We start from the raw sequence: 17,158 nt of genomic DNA, 5'->3' as shown, positions 1-17,158 counted from the left end.
TATAAATAATTAGAATATAATATACCGGTATTATAAACATAGCAACAATTTACAGATATAATTAGTACAAGCTATATTAAAATAACTTGCGTAAATTGCTGTATTAAAATAACTTGCGTAAATTGCTGAGTTCAGTAATTAGTATTTAAGTACAAAGGCCCAATTATAAACAGTCTTTTACTCTTTTGTAGAATTAAATGAAAATGTTGCCAGTGATGTTTGTATTAGGGATAGAATACTTTTAGGTCTCCTATACATTTACTAACTTAAATGACACATTATCTGGTTTCACTGCTACGATTATCAGAGAAATAACTGAACCGCATTGAACCCTATCGTGAATTGGCTTGACCCAGTTCACACTTAATAATCAATCTTCATAATAGTTTGCCTCTTACAATACTTCTAATTCCAGCACTGTCCCAGTAACTTACACATGTTTCTACAGCATTCAAGCATATACTATATACAGTAAATTATCAGTAAGACACACCCAAAAAAAGTGATAGGGTTTGATGGGCTGTATCTCTTTCACACACAATATTGAAATCATTTTAAATAAGTTAATTGGGTATTTTAGTTGCAAGTGTGATTCCAAAACAGTTATATTCTAGATAACTACTATGCCATCAAAAGAAACATTTTGAAACTTGTGTATACATGCCTGTGAAGAATCAAAGTTCTAAATTTGGAAACTTAAAATTTAACAATTGCTATAAATACAGTAAAATTTACATAGTGTTGTATAATGGCAGAATTTCTACTTCGTGTTTTGTGTAGTAGGTAAAATACTGGCGTTTAAAAGAACTTAAATGACACATTATCTCGTTTCACTGCTACGATTATCAGAGATACAACTGAATCGCATTGAACCCTATCGTGAATTGGCTTGACCCAGTTCACACTTAATAATCAATCTTCATAGTAGTTTGTTTCTTACAATACTTCTAATTCCAACACTGTCCTAAGTAACGTACACATGTTTCTAAAATAATCAAGCATATATAAATTATCAGTAAGACACACCCAAAAAAACTGATAGGGTTTATCTCTTTCACACACAATAATGAAAGCATTTTAAATAAATAGGTACTGTCTTGTGTCATTTTATTGCAGGTAATAAAAAAAAATAAACTTTAAGCTTTCAACATCAGTCAGTAAGGTGATTTTTTTTCTGTATTTGCATTATATTCGAAACAAAGAATATAACACTAGAATAACGTGACTATAATAAATTGTAACAGCCAAAAGTTGGATACTGTCATTAACCCACGTAAAAAATATCTTGTAGAAGTTTATTTTAGAAACACGAACAGTATTATTGAATTAATAATTAATTTTGCAATAAAACATTATTATGTAATGAACAAATAACTATACAATGTAAAGCTAGACCTATATTGTTATATTATGTCCACTGTACCATACGTATATTAGCATATGCAATGAGCAAAAAATTGTAACGAAACATCATCTATGTCAGTATGCCATAAAAGGGGTGGGATTTACTGAGGTTTATTATTCCAGTCGTATTTGAGTCTCTGCTGCATTCAATAAGTCAGATTTATGAAGTAAATAACTATAAAAGTCACTGCAACTAAATTTCTTGAAATTGAAATGAGTGAAAAAAGCACAATAATTAATGCTCCTGGTACTGAATCTGTTTCTCTCTTCCGTTCACTGTGAAGACATAAGACTAAAAACTCTATATTGGCATTGCTGGGAGTGAGAAGAAATACTGTACTATATTTAGGGATTTACTGAAGTACTCATCGGTATAACAAGGATAAAAAAATAGATAATGAGCCATTAGCTCATCCTAGTGTTCCCTGTCAATTTCAATTTTATTTTGCGCAAATGACTTGACATTCATTATTTAATTAAATGAATTGTCACTTACAGCATCTTTATCTTTCAACCATGTAACATAGTTTTCAACTACTGGCCAATTTTGTGGTTCTTTTAGCAACAGCCATGAAAATATGGAAAAGTTAGTCTGTCATAAGTAATATCAAGAAGTTAATAATTTAACTGCATCATAAATAATTTATTGTTCAACTTTAAATTTATCATTGCAGTGCTATAGTAAAATTATAAAGGTTTTTTACACGTTGCCATTAAAAATTGGGACAAAACACAATTTTCTATTTACAAAATCGGACATATGGTCACCCTACAATAAAAAAATACTAACTTTAATTCCTGCGACGCTCTTTAATACCATTAAACGCACGCGGCTTCACCTTATCAGTACATAAAACGAGTCATAGAGGAAGTATTTAAGTACAAAATTTAACAAGTCAGAATTTCTGACAAATTTGTTTTGGCATGCCATACGTTTTCACAGTAAATGACTGAGCCCCTGAAGTAAACAAATGATTATTCATTGCGTCAGTGAAAACCACATATTAAGCAAACATAAACATGAATGACCAAGTTAATTACCTTACATAAACAATTTTATAGTAACATGTCACCATCATGAGACAATAAAACATGCTATAATAAATCATAATTATGGTTACTAAAAATTTCTAGGATACCTTTACTTCGTCCCACAATGTCTGACAGGAGACGTAAACACTGCCGAAGAAAGAAGTATTGCTATTCAATCAATGAAGTTAGGTGGGGGCAGAACGCTTTAGATCGCCCTACTTCAAGACAAGCGTGGAATGAGACATCTGCCATTGGCTGAATAGCAATTATACTTCTCTCCTCTTCTACTGGCAATGTTTATATCTCCTGTCAGACATTATGGAACACAGTAAATGTAAATTACTTTTGATAATGAAAATATTAGCATTTACGAGCGTAGTAACAGATATGAATGATTTTTACCTTTTCTCTGGATTATTTCAATTCTGTTCAGTTTAGTTATATTTACTGGTGTTTCTAATGGGGTTTTATCAAATAACATAATGTAGTGACAGTAAGCTATAATTTTTAATGCACAAGTGTTCATGGCGTAAAAAAGTTAAATAGCGTAACTGAACATTCCTTATCACACATGAGAAAAAGGATGAAACAACCAGGTAGATATCAGTTTTAGTAGTGTGAGTCCTAATTACATAGACACATGTAGGTATAAGTTACTGATTTACTTAATAGTAACCTACACGTAATTTTTTTTTAAAACTCCCTCGTTACGTACCAAGTTGAATAAACATACTACACATCCATTAAAAGTGAATATTCACTGATAGGCCTATCCCTTTTCCCTTTATATAAAATAAGTAGTTACGTACGGATTTATACACAGTGAGGTTATTTAGTGTGCTAGTGATGATTCGACACTTGTTTTAGCTGTTGTCATCCCTACTAAATCGAAATATGAAAAAAAAAAAAAAAAAATTATCTGTCCTTATACTGCTTGTTATACATTAAATAAAATATTAAAAGATTTTGGGATGGAAATTTCAGCACAAAAATCAAAAGTAATGGCATTTTTAGGACAAGACCCAGTCAGAAGTAAGATAATACACAATAACCAATGCCTCGAACAAGTGCAAAATTTCAATTATCTGGGTTGTGAAATATCTTATCAAAATGAAAAAGATGTGAACAAGAAAATTACCAAATTTACACAAATTCTAGGAATAATAAACAATGCATTAAAAGCTAAATTAGTACAAAAATCTACAAGAATAAAAATATATAATACACTAGCATTACCCACCCTTTTATACGGAAGCGAAATTTGGTCATTAAAGAAAAAAGACATGAACAGAATCAAAGCAACGGAAATGAAATTTTTGAGGAGGACAGCAGGATATACTCTTTTAGACCGAAAAAGGAATGACGAAATTTTAGAACAATTAGAAGTAGAGTCAGTAGAAGAAAAAAACAGCAGATACAAATTCAATTGGCTAGATCATGTAAGAAGAATGGAAAATTCAAGAATCCCAAAAATTATGATGCAATATAAACCTAGAGGACATCGTCGACCAGGAAGACCTTTAAGAAGACTGCTAGATGGGGCCGAAACAGGTCTACAGAGGCCTAATTCGTGAAGGATGATGATGATGATGATGATGAAAAAAAAATCCCGTCTCACATTACATTTAGTGTGCAGTCATACACAATTTGTGTAGTAATAAAACAAATTATGTGCAGCAATAAAAATTATACAATAGATTACGTTAAAGCAATAGTCTAATATTCATGAACATTTTCATTGTGTAAGTTACTTGATACAGTCACAAATATAAACAATTATAGAAAAAATTATGTAGAAGTAAGGAAAAAAATATCTTGTAAGAGTCATACTATCTTGGAATTCTAATTCTTTATTGTTGTGGCGTTAGTTTCCTGCGAGTTGTTTTCTTGACATTTCTCGGCACGTCTTAATACACTAGTGAAGTACTTCATCAGAATCACCCGACTTTAAAAATTAAACTCTCTAAAGATACTAACTTGCCACGTTGGCAACCCTAACCATTGTTAACTCGTTAGTCATTCAATTTTACACAGTTAAAATCCACTATTTATTTTGCCGTTATTATTTCAGGAGTCTGGGGTTTCTTCTAATGAGTCCGATTTAATATTTAACGTTTTTACTTTATCATTATACAAAGTATTAACTCTCTAGTGCTCGCGCCATAATTTGTGATAGCACTGATAGCAGTACCGGTACTCGCGCGGATTACGTAAGGCCTATGCAATCTCTCTCTCTCTCTCTCTCTCAATAATCAGTTATTTTGCACGTATGTATATCTAATTTTACAACATACCTGTTTGTGATAGAACGGTGTAACTCTGTGCTTGAAATTTAATATTTAAATCAGTGGTCTGAATTTAATATAGGGTGCGGCAGTGGGATATGACGGTTTTTATAGCCCATTTGTGGGACACTCAGGACGAACTAAAAGAAAACACATATACGGGATGTACTTGGTGTATAATAATTTTCGTAAAAAAAAAAATGGTGATAAATTCGAAACGACTTTTCCATAAATTTGGTTTTTGCGTAAGAAATGAGCTGAATATTATGTTCCCAGACCTCTAATTTTCCGATAAATAATTTGGTATTATTATATCGTATTTTATTGCTACATACTACAATATAAAATGAATACACAGAATATACATAGCGCACACCCATCTGAGCAAGCTTGTGTTTGGGGGCAGTTCCTATAAATAACTATTTTGCATTAAAATACAATATAACAAAAATTGAATAAAATTACAAAATTAATGCAATAATTACAGAACACAAATTGAGATAAAAATCAGAGAATAAAATCAACAACTGAACATAAATCGAGAACAGAATAATCTATTTAAATTTGAATGAATAAATATATTGACAATATGAAAAGAAAAAAAAAAAAGAAATTATTCTTAATTGGGCTTGAATTTATTATCAATATGGGGCTGTATAACCTTGGCCCATAACTCTGGCTGTGATTTAGTCCAGTGGCCGTGTAACATTCAGTTCAGCTAAAGGATATGTCAAATTTCTTCTGATAGAATAAACATGCAGTTTTTGTTTATATATTTAACGATTTTTATCATAATATTTTAATAGTGTATATTTATGTATTTGTTCAATTTAAAAAAAAAATCATTAAAATAGGAATAAATAAAATTTGTTGGATAATCAGTTGATTTCTTTAAGGACATTTTAATTATCAGCTTTTCAAGCACTGTCAGTGGAGAATGTGTACATTTTGTTGCTTGTTCTCATACAATTATATCATATTGGATGACAGAACCAAACCTACATAAAATAATCGCAGAATAACTTATTTGTAGGAATATAACAACGAAAGATAAACTTATAAATTGTTTTACGAAGTCTGTTACATCAATCAATCAATCTTCTTAATGTATCCAGCTGTTTGCTGACAACATAAAGTCCACTATAATCTATTCATTTATTGTTTTTCACGAGAAATGAGGGGTATTTTGATCGGTGTTCATTATAGATGACTATTACTAGTAGCCAGAGTTGGGTTAAGTCTGTTACATAAATAAGAAACTTATTTCGCCTTAAATGTTGGTCAATAATAATTCCTAAGTACCGGTACTTCACTAAATAAAATGCTTCGATATAGGACATTTGCAGTCACCATTAAGAGAAACGACGACAAAAACAAAACAGGAAAATTCGCCCAAAAATTTCGCACAATTATCACCAAAAAAAAAAAAAAAAAAAAGCAATGTATTATATAGGCCGAAACAACAAAACATGGGATGTCAATGATAACTTCTGAAAATCATACCAAGAATGTTAACATGTGAAGAACAGTTGCTGTCTGTAGTATGTTTGAATTGTTTCTTGCTGTATGAATTCACTGTGCATGTGCTGGAAAAGTAAGGGAAGGTTGATTTAAGAACAATAGTTGAACCTTCTCTAGTCTTTCAGTAACCTTACTGTCTAACCATATCACGTAATTTATTTTTTTCACTGAACTATTTTTAAAGAAAAGTTCATGTTTTCATAAATATACGTGTACAAATTGTTGAGAAAATGACGTAGTCAATGATTATGATTAACATATCAGTATCCAATTTTTATGATAACCAACGGCCAAAGCCGAACAGCCAACTGCTGGCCTCACATCCATATTGCCTCAGCAGAGATTAATGGCCATGCAACTAGAATGGGGATAACATGTGGTAAGCATGATAATTTCCCCAGCCGTTATAGCTGGTTTTCGAAATCGGATCTCTGTACTTTTCGTAACTCCCCAAATTCATCACAATGCTTGGCGGGCACTGGCCGAAATTTCATGAGAAAATTCCTTCCCCACGAGAACTCATTCAATAACACAATTCCTAAACATGAAACCGTGGGCCAGCGGTGACCAATTCAGCCGCTCTTATTAAGCAGTGTGTGCACTCATGAGCAAAATAAACATTACATGTTCTGCTCTTGCATACTGGGCATATGCAGCGAAGACTGCTTTTGGTCAATGCCTTAGGCTATGGTGTGGGACAGAGTACAAGATGTATCCATTTCTTTAAACACTACTACTACATTTTGTGAAAACATGAAAAAGCATTATATCGGGTTAATGGATTGCTATAAATACTGTAGTTATAAACTTAACTTTAATTAAACCTTTGAAAACAAGTTGGTGAGCATTTGCATTGCATTAACTACACTTTGTATATTGTAATATTTTTCACATTTGTTTGTTTATATAATTTATTTTGCTAGCAACTGAACATTGACACATCATTTTTTTTTGTTCCAAACCCTTAAGATATGTCTAATACAACATTGACATTACGTTTTATATATATTGTCTATGTCCTACCATATTTTTCTAACATTGCTGTGATTTTGTTTCACCATTTCTATTACAACATATCATATCACTGGTACATATCATATTGGTACCTTGTAATACCTTGTCATGCTCAATCTTGCTGGCAATGTTTAAAAATCCATTTGCAGTCTCCACCAGTCACTTTTTTAGGACTTTCTTACCATTATGATTAATATGCTCTTCACTATGAATTAAGCAAAGTTTCTTCTATATTCCGAAGTATGTTTTGCTCTTTTTTTTGGAATACACACCAATGAGCTTGTCCATTGTGAACACACATGCAACTGGACGTGATACAGTACTTATCCTTCTACATTAAGTTGCTAAGCTCCAGTAGAGCCAACTGCTGCCTTTTGAATGCAAAAACAGTGGAATTCTGCACTTTGGGTGTTTTTACACTCAACGGAATATGGATGCCTGGTGCTTCAGAGTACTTAATTGTCACTTCGGTTATTTTTCTGATGAGACTGATGCAACTGTATGCGAAGTAGCCATTACAACACTCAACTAATTATCAGTCAAAATGTGTCTTAGGGTGTTTTTGCAATCAGCAATTTAGTTTATGGAAGAGGTTATTTATTTTTACAAATGCTTTCATCTTGTGGGTTTGTAAGTTAACTGTTTATTATTTATGCTTGCAAACAAGTAGTACGTGATAATACTTGTAATGGTTATTTGGAAACAAATTCTGTTAACAGTTTCGGTTGTTGTGATCAGTTATGTTTATCTGATGATGCCATTTCCTTTTGTAGGCATTTTACAACAAATTGCGCAAAATGGTGTAAATCATAATACATATTAAATTATAAGTATTATTGCTAATTTTCCCTGATAGCCACCCACTTTAGGTACCGTAAACTTATTACTTTACCTTAAAGTGTACACAAACAGTTATATAGCGTCAGTAGACATGTTCATTTATAAACCTGACACTATGAGGAAAGGTCTTTCTGTCGTTCTTAAGCAGATTGGTACTGGTAAGTCTTAACTCATTTCTCAGTGAAATATCTTTTAAAAATATGATCGAAGAAACAACATTCCATCTTGCATTCTGTGAACTATATGGTTTAATTTTTAAGTTATTTTCAATGCTTCATACTGAGGACATCATGCCAGAAGGGCGTATCAACAAAACTGGAAGTATACATTAGAGCCATCTAAATATAGAATCATTTTTGCTATTCTCGTCTACTTAACAGAGTATTTTCTTTGATTCTTCCTAATGTCCAGTGTAATTCTTAAACGATTGTTTTCAAACATAAAAAGGCTCCATTGAAATATTTCATTAACAGTGCACTTGTTGATACGCCCTTCTAGTATGATGTCCTCGATATGCTATTTACTTTGGAAACCCACTTAAAGGCTTCAAACAACAGCATTTGAAATAACAATAGCTAATAATTTGCTCAGGATATTTCCTGTGGTTTTATTTAATTTTGTTAATTACTGAATTTTTTAGTGCCACCTAGGGTGACCAACTTCAGATCACAAAAACACGGGAGACTTGATCACGATAAATTTTAGCACAATTTTTTGGGATGTGAAGCAAGAATTCATTGATGGAATGGTTTATATGAAATAATGTAAAACTATCTATTTAATTATAATACAAATTAATACGAATTAGGTCACAGCATTGAATACAATAATATTTCAAACTGCGCATGTTTCTTAGTTGTCAAAAGGATGCTGCAGAACATTTGATTTTATTTTTTTATCTTGCTACTGAAGCTGAAAATGATATTCTTTAGAATCATACATGCATATAGTTACACCAAACATTACAAGATCACCGGAAGAGATTTTCTGTACAGATTGCTACCTACTAAACTATCGATATGAATGTCAGTTTATATCTAAATATATTTAGCGGTTATTATTATTAGGTTACATTAAAAAATTGGTGATCATGATTAATAAAGAAAAGTATGGGAGGATTACAATACCAGTATCAGAGCCAAGAAGACTGAAAAAATTAGATCATACGGGAGTTTCTGGAAAATACGAAAGAGTTGGTCACCCTAGTGCCATCTTAAACATTTTAAGAGCTCTTCAATTATTTATTATTTAACCAATATTTCTGTCACTACAATTACTATGAGAAAACAATATCAGACAATTTCAATAGGAAAACACTAGTGCAAATTGCGCGTACATATTACAATAAACTTTTTTGAAATCAGAAAAATAAATACACTAAATTACATTAAATGGTATGTAAAATTGTTATTCATATGAAAATTTATAGATGTGGGTTCTTCTTATTACATATACTGTATAAATGGTTTCGCAAAATTTGAATAGAGTATCTCAAAACAAGAAGACCTACTTCGTGACATAAGTGTTGGCTAATGGAAAAGGATTTACATAAATTTATAAAAGTCTTCGTGATAGTTCCACGACTACCAATCATTATTCTGATGATAGAAGCTGTCTTCAAACTATACACCCTACTTTTTTTTTTTTTAAGTATTGTGTTGTGGGTTTGTACATCTTTTTCTCACTGTCTACCTTTTGAGGCTGGGGATCAATTATGAAACTCAATTTCTTTTTCTGGCCAATGCAATGATGTCCACTCTTCTGTGCTCCAGCTATTATCAGCAATACAGTGAACTTCTTGAAATACTTCAAAACACTTTTGAGAGAGGAAGATCGCAATTTTGCTCCCAACATGGTGGTGATTGGCATTTTGCAAGAATTCACCATGGGGACTATAGAGCTAAAACGTGTGCCAATGTTTCGATCAAAGTGCAATGTCTGCAGCAGTTTCCGTCTAGACTGCATCCACGAATGGCCCTTATAGGAGCTACATTTACTTGAAATTTACTGCCGTCTCTCCATTCAGAGCTGCTAAGGCCTTTCTTAGTTTTGAGCCATCTGTTAGCCGATAGGCATACATCATAGAGAATAGCGCCTTTATCATGTGTATGTAATTGGTACCATTTCTTAAATGTGTATGTAATAACCATTCCTGCTCTTTATTGCATAACGATATTCACGATAATATTCAGTTTATGTGGGAACATGGCTGCCATATGTCCTGGGAAACTGGAAATATCCTGGTTTAAGTATAAAAAAAGTCCCAGTTAGATAGTCGGAAAAAAAAAAAAAACGGATTATGTCAAATATCTTAGAAATTTGATAAATTTAGTATAAAAGTATTATTTAAGAAACACCAAGTGGTGGATTTAAGTGAGTTTCTGCTGAAGAATACCAGAATTTTACTGTATTTGAAAAAATATTACAAAGTATTTGATACAATTAAAAGACACTAGACTGCATGGTAACTATACCTAGATGCTAAGCCAATGTACAACCATTTTATTTTTCTAAGATTAGGATAATGCAGACATGTAATGAGTGCTTTATGAATTCTCAGTAAACAGAAGAAAAACATAACAGATTCTGCCAGAAAAATTGCACAATTTCGGTATAACATGACACATATAAGCAGATCAATCCCGGGAAATGATGAGCAAATATCTGGGCTCTGTAAAAAAAATAATAGTGTATAATTTATTTATAATTTCATTATTCTTGCTTAAATAAAGCTAATGGTATCTTAGGCGCGATCATAGCTTTCTACACATTACAGATTCATTATTTGTCCCAGGTTTCTTCAGTTCGGTTATGACAACTCAAAGTGGAAGCAAAACAAATAAATCACTGAGGTATTTGCCAATTCAATTAAAGATATTAGCATCTTTAGTCAAACTGGTATTACCACTCGAGGAATACAAAAACAACTAGATAACGGACTGGTAATAACCAGTTTAAAACCTCATAACAGTAATTTGCTGCTTCGTCTAATCTAATGTTCTTATTTGGTACATTATCTCACCACTTCATATTTGTTTGGTTATCTAACATCTCGAAATATCTTCTATTACGATCTTGTTGTGCTCGTAGGTAATCTAATGGTTAACATTGAACTCGAGGTTTGCAGGTTCAATCCCAGCAAAGGGCGATAAAATCCTTACCATGGCTTCCTAGAGTAGAGGAGTAAAACTTTGGGTCCCATGTCAGATATTATGGCACATAAAAGAATCTTAGTCATCAAGAGAAGGCTCCAAACGAAATTTGTCGGCTATTTCTTGTTCACGTTGAATTTCGACACTGAATAATATTTCCAATTACAGACTACCGGTATTATTATTATTATTATTATTATTATTACATGGTGTCTACCGAAAATGCGAAACAAAATTTAGTTACTTTTAGTTTACCACAACTTAATAATTACCATCAGTCATCTTATGATCTGTCATCTGACTTGTTTCTTAAGTTCTCTTATCTTCATTTCATTGGACAACTTCTTTCCTTTTCTTACAACAACAATTTTATTTTTGCAACTGCAGCGTTTCAACTCCACTTAATCAATATTAAATATATGAGCAATATGTGTAATTTCGTTACCCACGATCATTCGAGTCTTTTGAATTCGTTACTTCTGTTACCAATTGCTTAAAGTGTTACTTTTTAGTTACTGGTAAATACCCTGTTACTATTACTATTATTATTATCTTCCTAAGCACTACAAGACTGGCAATATAAGGACACTAATACAGCGAAATTCATTATCCTTCATGATAAGGCAATAGACGAGGATGATAAGAACGAGAAATGTCTGATCAATTTTTTCCTGAACTATTTAGAAAAAAGTTGTTTTACTTGCAGTAAATTAACACACGTATCTCCCGGTTTTTCTTCTCATCTGATAAAAGCTATGCTTATGATTTTATTTCTTTTAAAGATCCATCATCACTGAGTGGGTTTGAATGTGATCATTTGGATTTTATGGCAAGTATGGTGACCATTTGGTTTAGCCTACACTTTACATTTGATGCTGAAATCATTTATACCTATTTGTAGAAAAAATTCAAGGAGATATATAAACATTAAATTTGTGAAGAATGAGGAACACTGCAATAATTGTTTTCATTTAATGTTCATCCTCGTATGTTTCTGCTCCATGATTTATTATTTTAACACAATGTGACTGAATGCGTCCAAGCAATACTAGGTGTCAAAGAACAACAACTGCAAGAATTTTTGAAGTTATGAGAGAATAGGTCAAGACAGTATAAATGATAGGGAGGAGTGAATTGGGTGAGATAAGTTAGCGATGAGTTTAATTTTGTTCAAATTACTGTCTTGTATTTGGTTAATTTGTTCAGTATAACATTAACTGTCATAATTATATTTTATATATGTAAACATTTTCGTGGAATTTCATTTAGTATACATTTTCAGTATATTTATCATGTGGCATGGTTTTCCTTATTCATTACGTCAATATTGTACTGTAAACCTAACAACTGAGTAACTTCTAATCATACCATTTTTGTTGTCCTTGATAATATGATAGTTATCAGGTTGCTATCAGATTCAAAGTTCATGGAGCCAAACCTGGTCGTGTACACTTTATTCTTAAAGGAAGACAGAAATCATTAGTATGGCGAAAAATGCAATGGTCTCGTGCCACATAAACGAGCTGTCTCAAAATAAGAGGGTTCAAGGCAAATTTTACTAGCTGGGTCTTGTTCGGCCTCGTCTCATCAAGTTCCTTTCTTTGCAAACAAAATTTCACTGCAAGATGTCTTGTGATACAATAGACACATCTTGATGAACAAAGCAGGAAGTGAAGATAATATCTGTAGTGCTCGGAAAAGTGGCACAAGTCAAAAATGTTAATTTTACAGGAGGAGGAAAAAAAACCGTCTTCACACTAGTTTATGTCGATTTGATTTTCTTCTGTATGAATTATTGTAATGGGAGAAATATTTACGTCTCTTTTCCCAAGCGAGCAGATGTTCGTAAGTTGTCAATAAATTAATAAAAAAATGTTTCTGGGAACTGACTTATGCCACTTTTTCCAAGCATTGCAGATATTACAAAGGGAACAATAAGCTAATAGGCTGCAATGTATCTGGAAATGGGCAGAAGGTGAAGTCTTATATTTCTGAATTGATTCGAAAGTGTGAATATTTTCCCCACTAAAGAAGCTTATGAAATAATTTATTATTCAATAATTAATTTCATTGGGAGAGGAATCAATAACTAATCTGGTGCTTTGTGGCCTTCTAGATGTATTGTGTTACACTTTGTTTATAAATTATAGTAAAACTGTTAAAATGTTTCGTTAAAACCCGTTTCGTAAAAACTGTTTGACCAGAATGGGAAGAAGAATGCATAAACAGAAAACAACTGTGTCTTCCGTAATTTTTTCCAGACGAACTGCACTGTAATCTGTGCTATGCGTATGGATTCTAGTATTCAACTGTCACTATTGTCATAACAAAAAACAATAATATCGGGATATTGCAAATTTTCGTGTATAAACATCATGTAGTTAAATATAAATGTAACAAATTATATGAAATCAAGTTATGTCTTATTTTAATATGTTTCCGGCATTCTTTTAGAAATTCGACATGCAAGAGATATGGTTTATAATGCATATTAATTAAATTCTTCACCATTCCTTTTTCATATAGTCTTGTTTGGCAAGAGGTAAACCTACATTTAAATTTTGTCTATCAATTAGAGAAATTAAATTGCTATATATTTTGAAGACTGTATAATCATGGTGTAATTTCACACTCATCCTCGATTTAATGTACATATAAGAAGTCTATTAATAATACGGAAGCCTCAAATATTGCTATGACTATAGTGTTTGGTTATTTGCACTTTAATTAGCACTTTTCAACTCGTGATATGCAGAATTCCTTATTCTTATTTTTCTTACAATACACGAAGATTAGGCCAACTTAATTGTAATCCCCTCTTGAGTAATAGTGGTAATTGAAAATACTTTTTAAATATTTGGGGTCTTCGAAACACATCGAAATCCAATTTCTAAGGGCAAAAGTTTCAATATACTACTTAATTTAATTATTTTTGTATAACAGTCTACGAATTTATGCATACAAAAACCCTGAAACAAATTTGAAGTGTAACCTTTGCTTCCTACAATCACAATAATTTGAAATAGCCAAAAACTTTAGTACCAGTAATTGATATTGTTTAATTTAAGGCAATGAAATCAATTAACTGGAATATCTTCAAAAACTGCGAAAATCTGTCTACATAGCATTACTATAAAAATTGATTTAACTATTTGATAACGAACATATTTTATGAGTTTGGGAACAATGTACAGCACTATAAGGTAAAGGTAAACGTATCCCCTAGATATACCATGAAGACGCTTGGAGAGCATGGATGTAGAGCTCCATACTTTCTTGACCCCTGAACTAGGATGAGGTGGTGTGATCAGCACCACGCTCTGACTATGTTTTACTCCCGGGAAAGACCTGGTATTCAACTTCATAGGAGACTAAGTGAACCTTGCGGCTATTCTGTAAGTTTTGGCGATGAGAAAAATCCTGTCATCACCTGGGACTTAACCCAGGGTCTTCCAATACCTAACCAGTTGCTCTATCAACATTACCTGGTCGCCTTATACAAATTCGTAAGCTTACTAATTAAATGGTATCACGACAAGCTTGGTAATAGAAGCAGAAAGTCAAAAAGTCTACTATACATTCCTCTTGTAGTTTCTTTTAACATCTTCAATAAAAGAATCACTATTATCGTAACGATGGTGTTTAGGTGACTTTTTTTTGCTTTAATTAGTTAAAATTGAATTACAATACGTGAAGATATGTTTTTTTGACAATTATGTATACATTCTTTCATATATAAAGTAACAAATAATAATAATGTGCTAAAATTTAATTATAGCTGTTTCTTAACATTTTTCTTTTGTGGGATAAGCCCTTTTACCTGAATGTCATCGATAATATGTATAGTAAAATCCCTTGTAACCGACACTCAAATAACTGGCACTACCAAAACAACAGCACTTTTGGCTGGGCCAAAAAAAAAAAAAAGTTTAAATATGCCACATTCCCAGTCTGGGCCAACAGTTTTGCCACATTAGAAAGTTCGCACAAACTTTCGTTTTCAGTTAATATTCGAACCTAAAATTAGTGTATTAATTTTGTGTTGTGTGATGTGTTCTAATAAAGAAAATCCAACAGTTTTTATGTTTATTCAGTTATGAGCAAGTGACAAAAAAAAAAAAGATTCACATGGCTGCAGTTTAAATATTTGGTACCATGAAATACGAACTTTTTTTTGTATATACAAGTAATTTATTCAATTATCCGACAAAATTTCGTATCCGGAACTAGCCTGGTCCCTTTGGTGCTGGTTAAGAGTGATTCTACTGTAGTATTATAGGAACAGCTAAAATGTTCGGGAGCATGTATTGCGACAGATTTTCTATGCAAAAATTGTTGAAATTCACTGAAGTTAATCATAATCATTATTTATTTCAAACAAAATAATGAAAATTGTTTCTAGTACTTAAATATGTAATCTTAACTAAATAAAAGACGAGTATTTTCCCTGGACCAAATATACAATATGGCGTTGCTACGAAGTGACAGTTATGTGCTGAACATTTAATTATGTTTCATTTTCTTTGTCATGTTATGAATATCTTTGTAGCAGTACAGTACCATAGTTTTAGTCTGAATTACATAATATCACAAGAAAACAGGATGTGGTTTTAGGTCAAACTAACAGGACAACAAGTACCTCCAAGTGTGTATTATGCCCACTGAAAACCTATATATAATTTATTTAGAGAAAGTGTATTAAATATATTTGCATCGAATTTTACAACAAAATAATATATGTTTAATATTTACACAGTCAAAGTATCATAGTGATGATGATTACGTTTTCCTGGGCCTACATCAGACTAATGTTTCAAGCAAATTTTTATGCCATATCACATATACCGCGCAGTTCTTTTATTCTGCCTTTTACGAAGATTTATGCAACTGGAAGAACTTCAAATAAAATCAGCATGTGTGAAAATGGTAAGTTTCTGTGAATATAACGTAAAACAATGTATAATGTAGTACAACAACTATTCGGAAATTAAGGTCAAGTATCGTATATCTATTTTCTTAACTCCATTTTCATTTATATGTTTCTGGACACAAAGTCTAATAAGCTTATTTTTGTATCCAAATTATAACACACATATTTCATTCCATACTATCTTTTATCTATTATCAAGCAGTACATCTCATTTGACGATGTGTGTCAGAGAACAACTGTTCGTATGCATCTGAAGTTTGATAAGTGTAATATGTAGCTAATCAGTGATGTATGCAATGGAGGGGAACGAAACTGGCCACCCTATCCCATTATCTTCTGGCCTAGTTGCCTCACAAGTGGTGCCTTGTTGGTATCACTTGTGAGGTTCAGACCTGTCTTCGAACAGTTGACTAAACAACTATCATTTGACCATTATGAATATTTATGGAAAGAAATGAAAATAATAGAATAGTCAGTTTTTTTCTTCTGTGCTGCTGTAATGAAACTTATTTTAACTGAGATTTTTTTCGTGGAACTTACACATATTTCTCAGAAGAATATTTTACACAGTGCAGATGTTCTCTCTGCTTCCCAAGACATTACCATTACTCACAGTTTACATAAATGTAGGAGTGCTTTATTTACTTAAGCAGTCATGTGGGCCTATTGAAATGATTACGATTTTTCTTGCAGTAAGTGATTGTCATAAAAATAACAGTTTCTTAATAAATGTGATTTTCAAACACAAATATCAATAAAATAAAGTACCATGGATATTCTCTTGCATACGAAATATTCTTCTACAAAAATACCTACCTATTCTAAGTGCGTAAATGTATGTAGCATCATTGATCAATCATAAATATAGAGTGGACCATATTGATGAGACACATTTCAAATGTATATTTCTAGGCATGGAAAACGCATATTTATTAAGCACTACGTGTAACACATAACCAAAATACAGGACTTCAGCACCG

At 32.0% G+C, this 17,158-nt stretch overlaps 2 protein-coding genes across 11 annotated transcripts in view; one reads left to right on the top strand and one right to left on the bottom strand.

Annotated features, from left to right (window-relative positions):
- The window catches only part of LOC138712183 (NKAP family protein CG6066-like), a 74,595-nt gene that overhangs the window by 24,915 nt on the left and 32,522 nt on the right, over positions 1-17,158 (bottom strand). The window lies entirely within an intron of this gene.
- LOC138712184 (thiosulfate sulfurtransferase/rhodanese-like domain-containing protein 3) overlaps positions 1-17,158 on the top strand; it is a 32,897-nt gene that overhangs the window by 3,552 nt on the left and 12,187 nt on the right. Inside the window, exon 1 of one of the 5 annotated variants that reach the window (XM_069843685.1) lies at positions 8,129-8,254. The exons of 2 other annotated variants lie outside the window; for them this stretch is intronic. In XM_069843685.1, the coding sequence (XP_069699786.1) occupies positions 8,188-8,254 (67 nt within the window). In that variant the 5' untranslated portion in view covers positions 8,129-8,187. Of the gene's footprint in view, positions 1-8,128; positions 8,255-16,022; positions 16,175-17,158 lie in introns of those variants that run through there. 2 more of the 5 variants (XM_069843683.1, XM_069843682.1) reach the window with 2 other exon arrangements.

Source organism: Periplaneta americana, chromosome 13, assembly GCF_040183065.1.
Source record: "Periplaneta americana isolate PAMFEO1 chromosome 13, P.americana_PAMFEO1_priV1, whole genome shotgun sequence".
NCBI classification, from domain to species: domain Eukaryota; kingdom Metazoa; phylum Arthropoda; class Insecta; order Blattodea; family Blattidae; genus Periplaneta; species Periplaneta americana.
The sequence above is the reverse complement of the archived record's forward strand: the minus strand, read 5'-3'. Positions and strand labels throughout refer to the sequence as shown.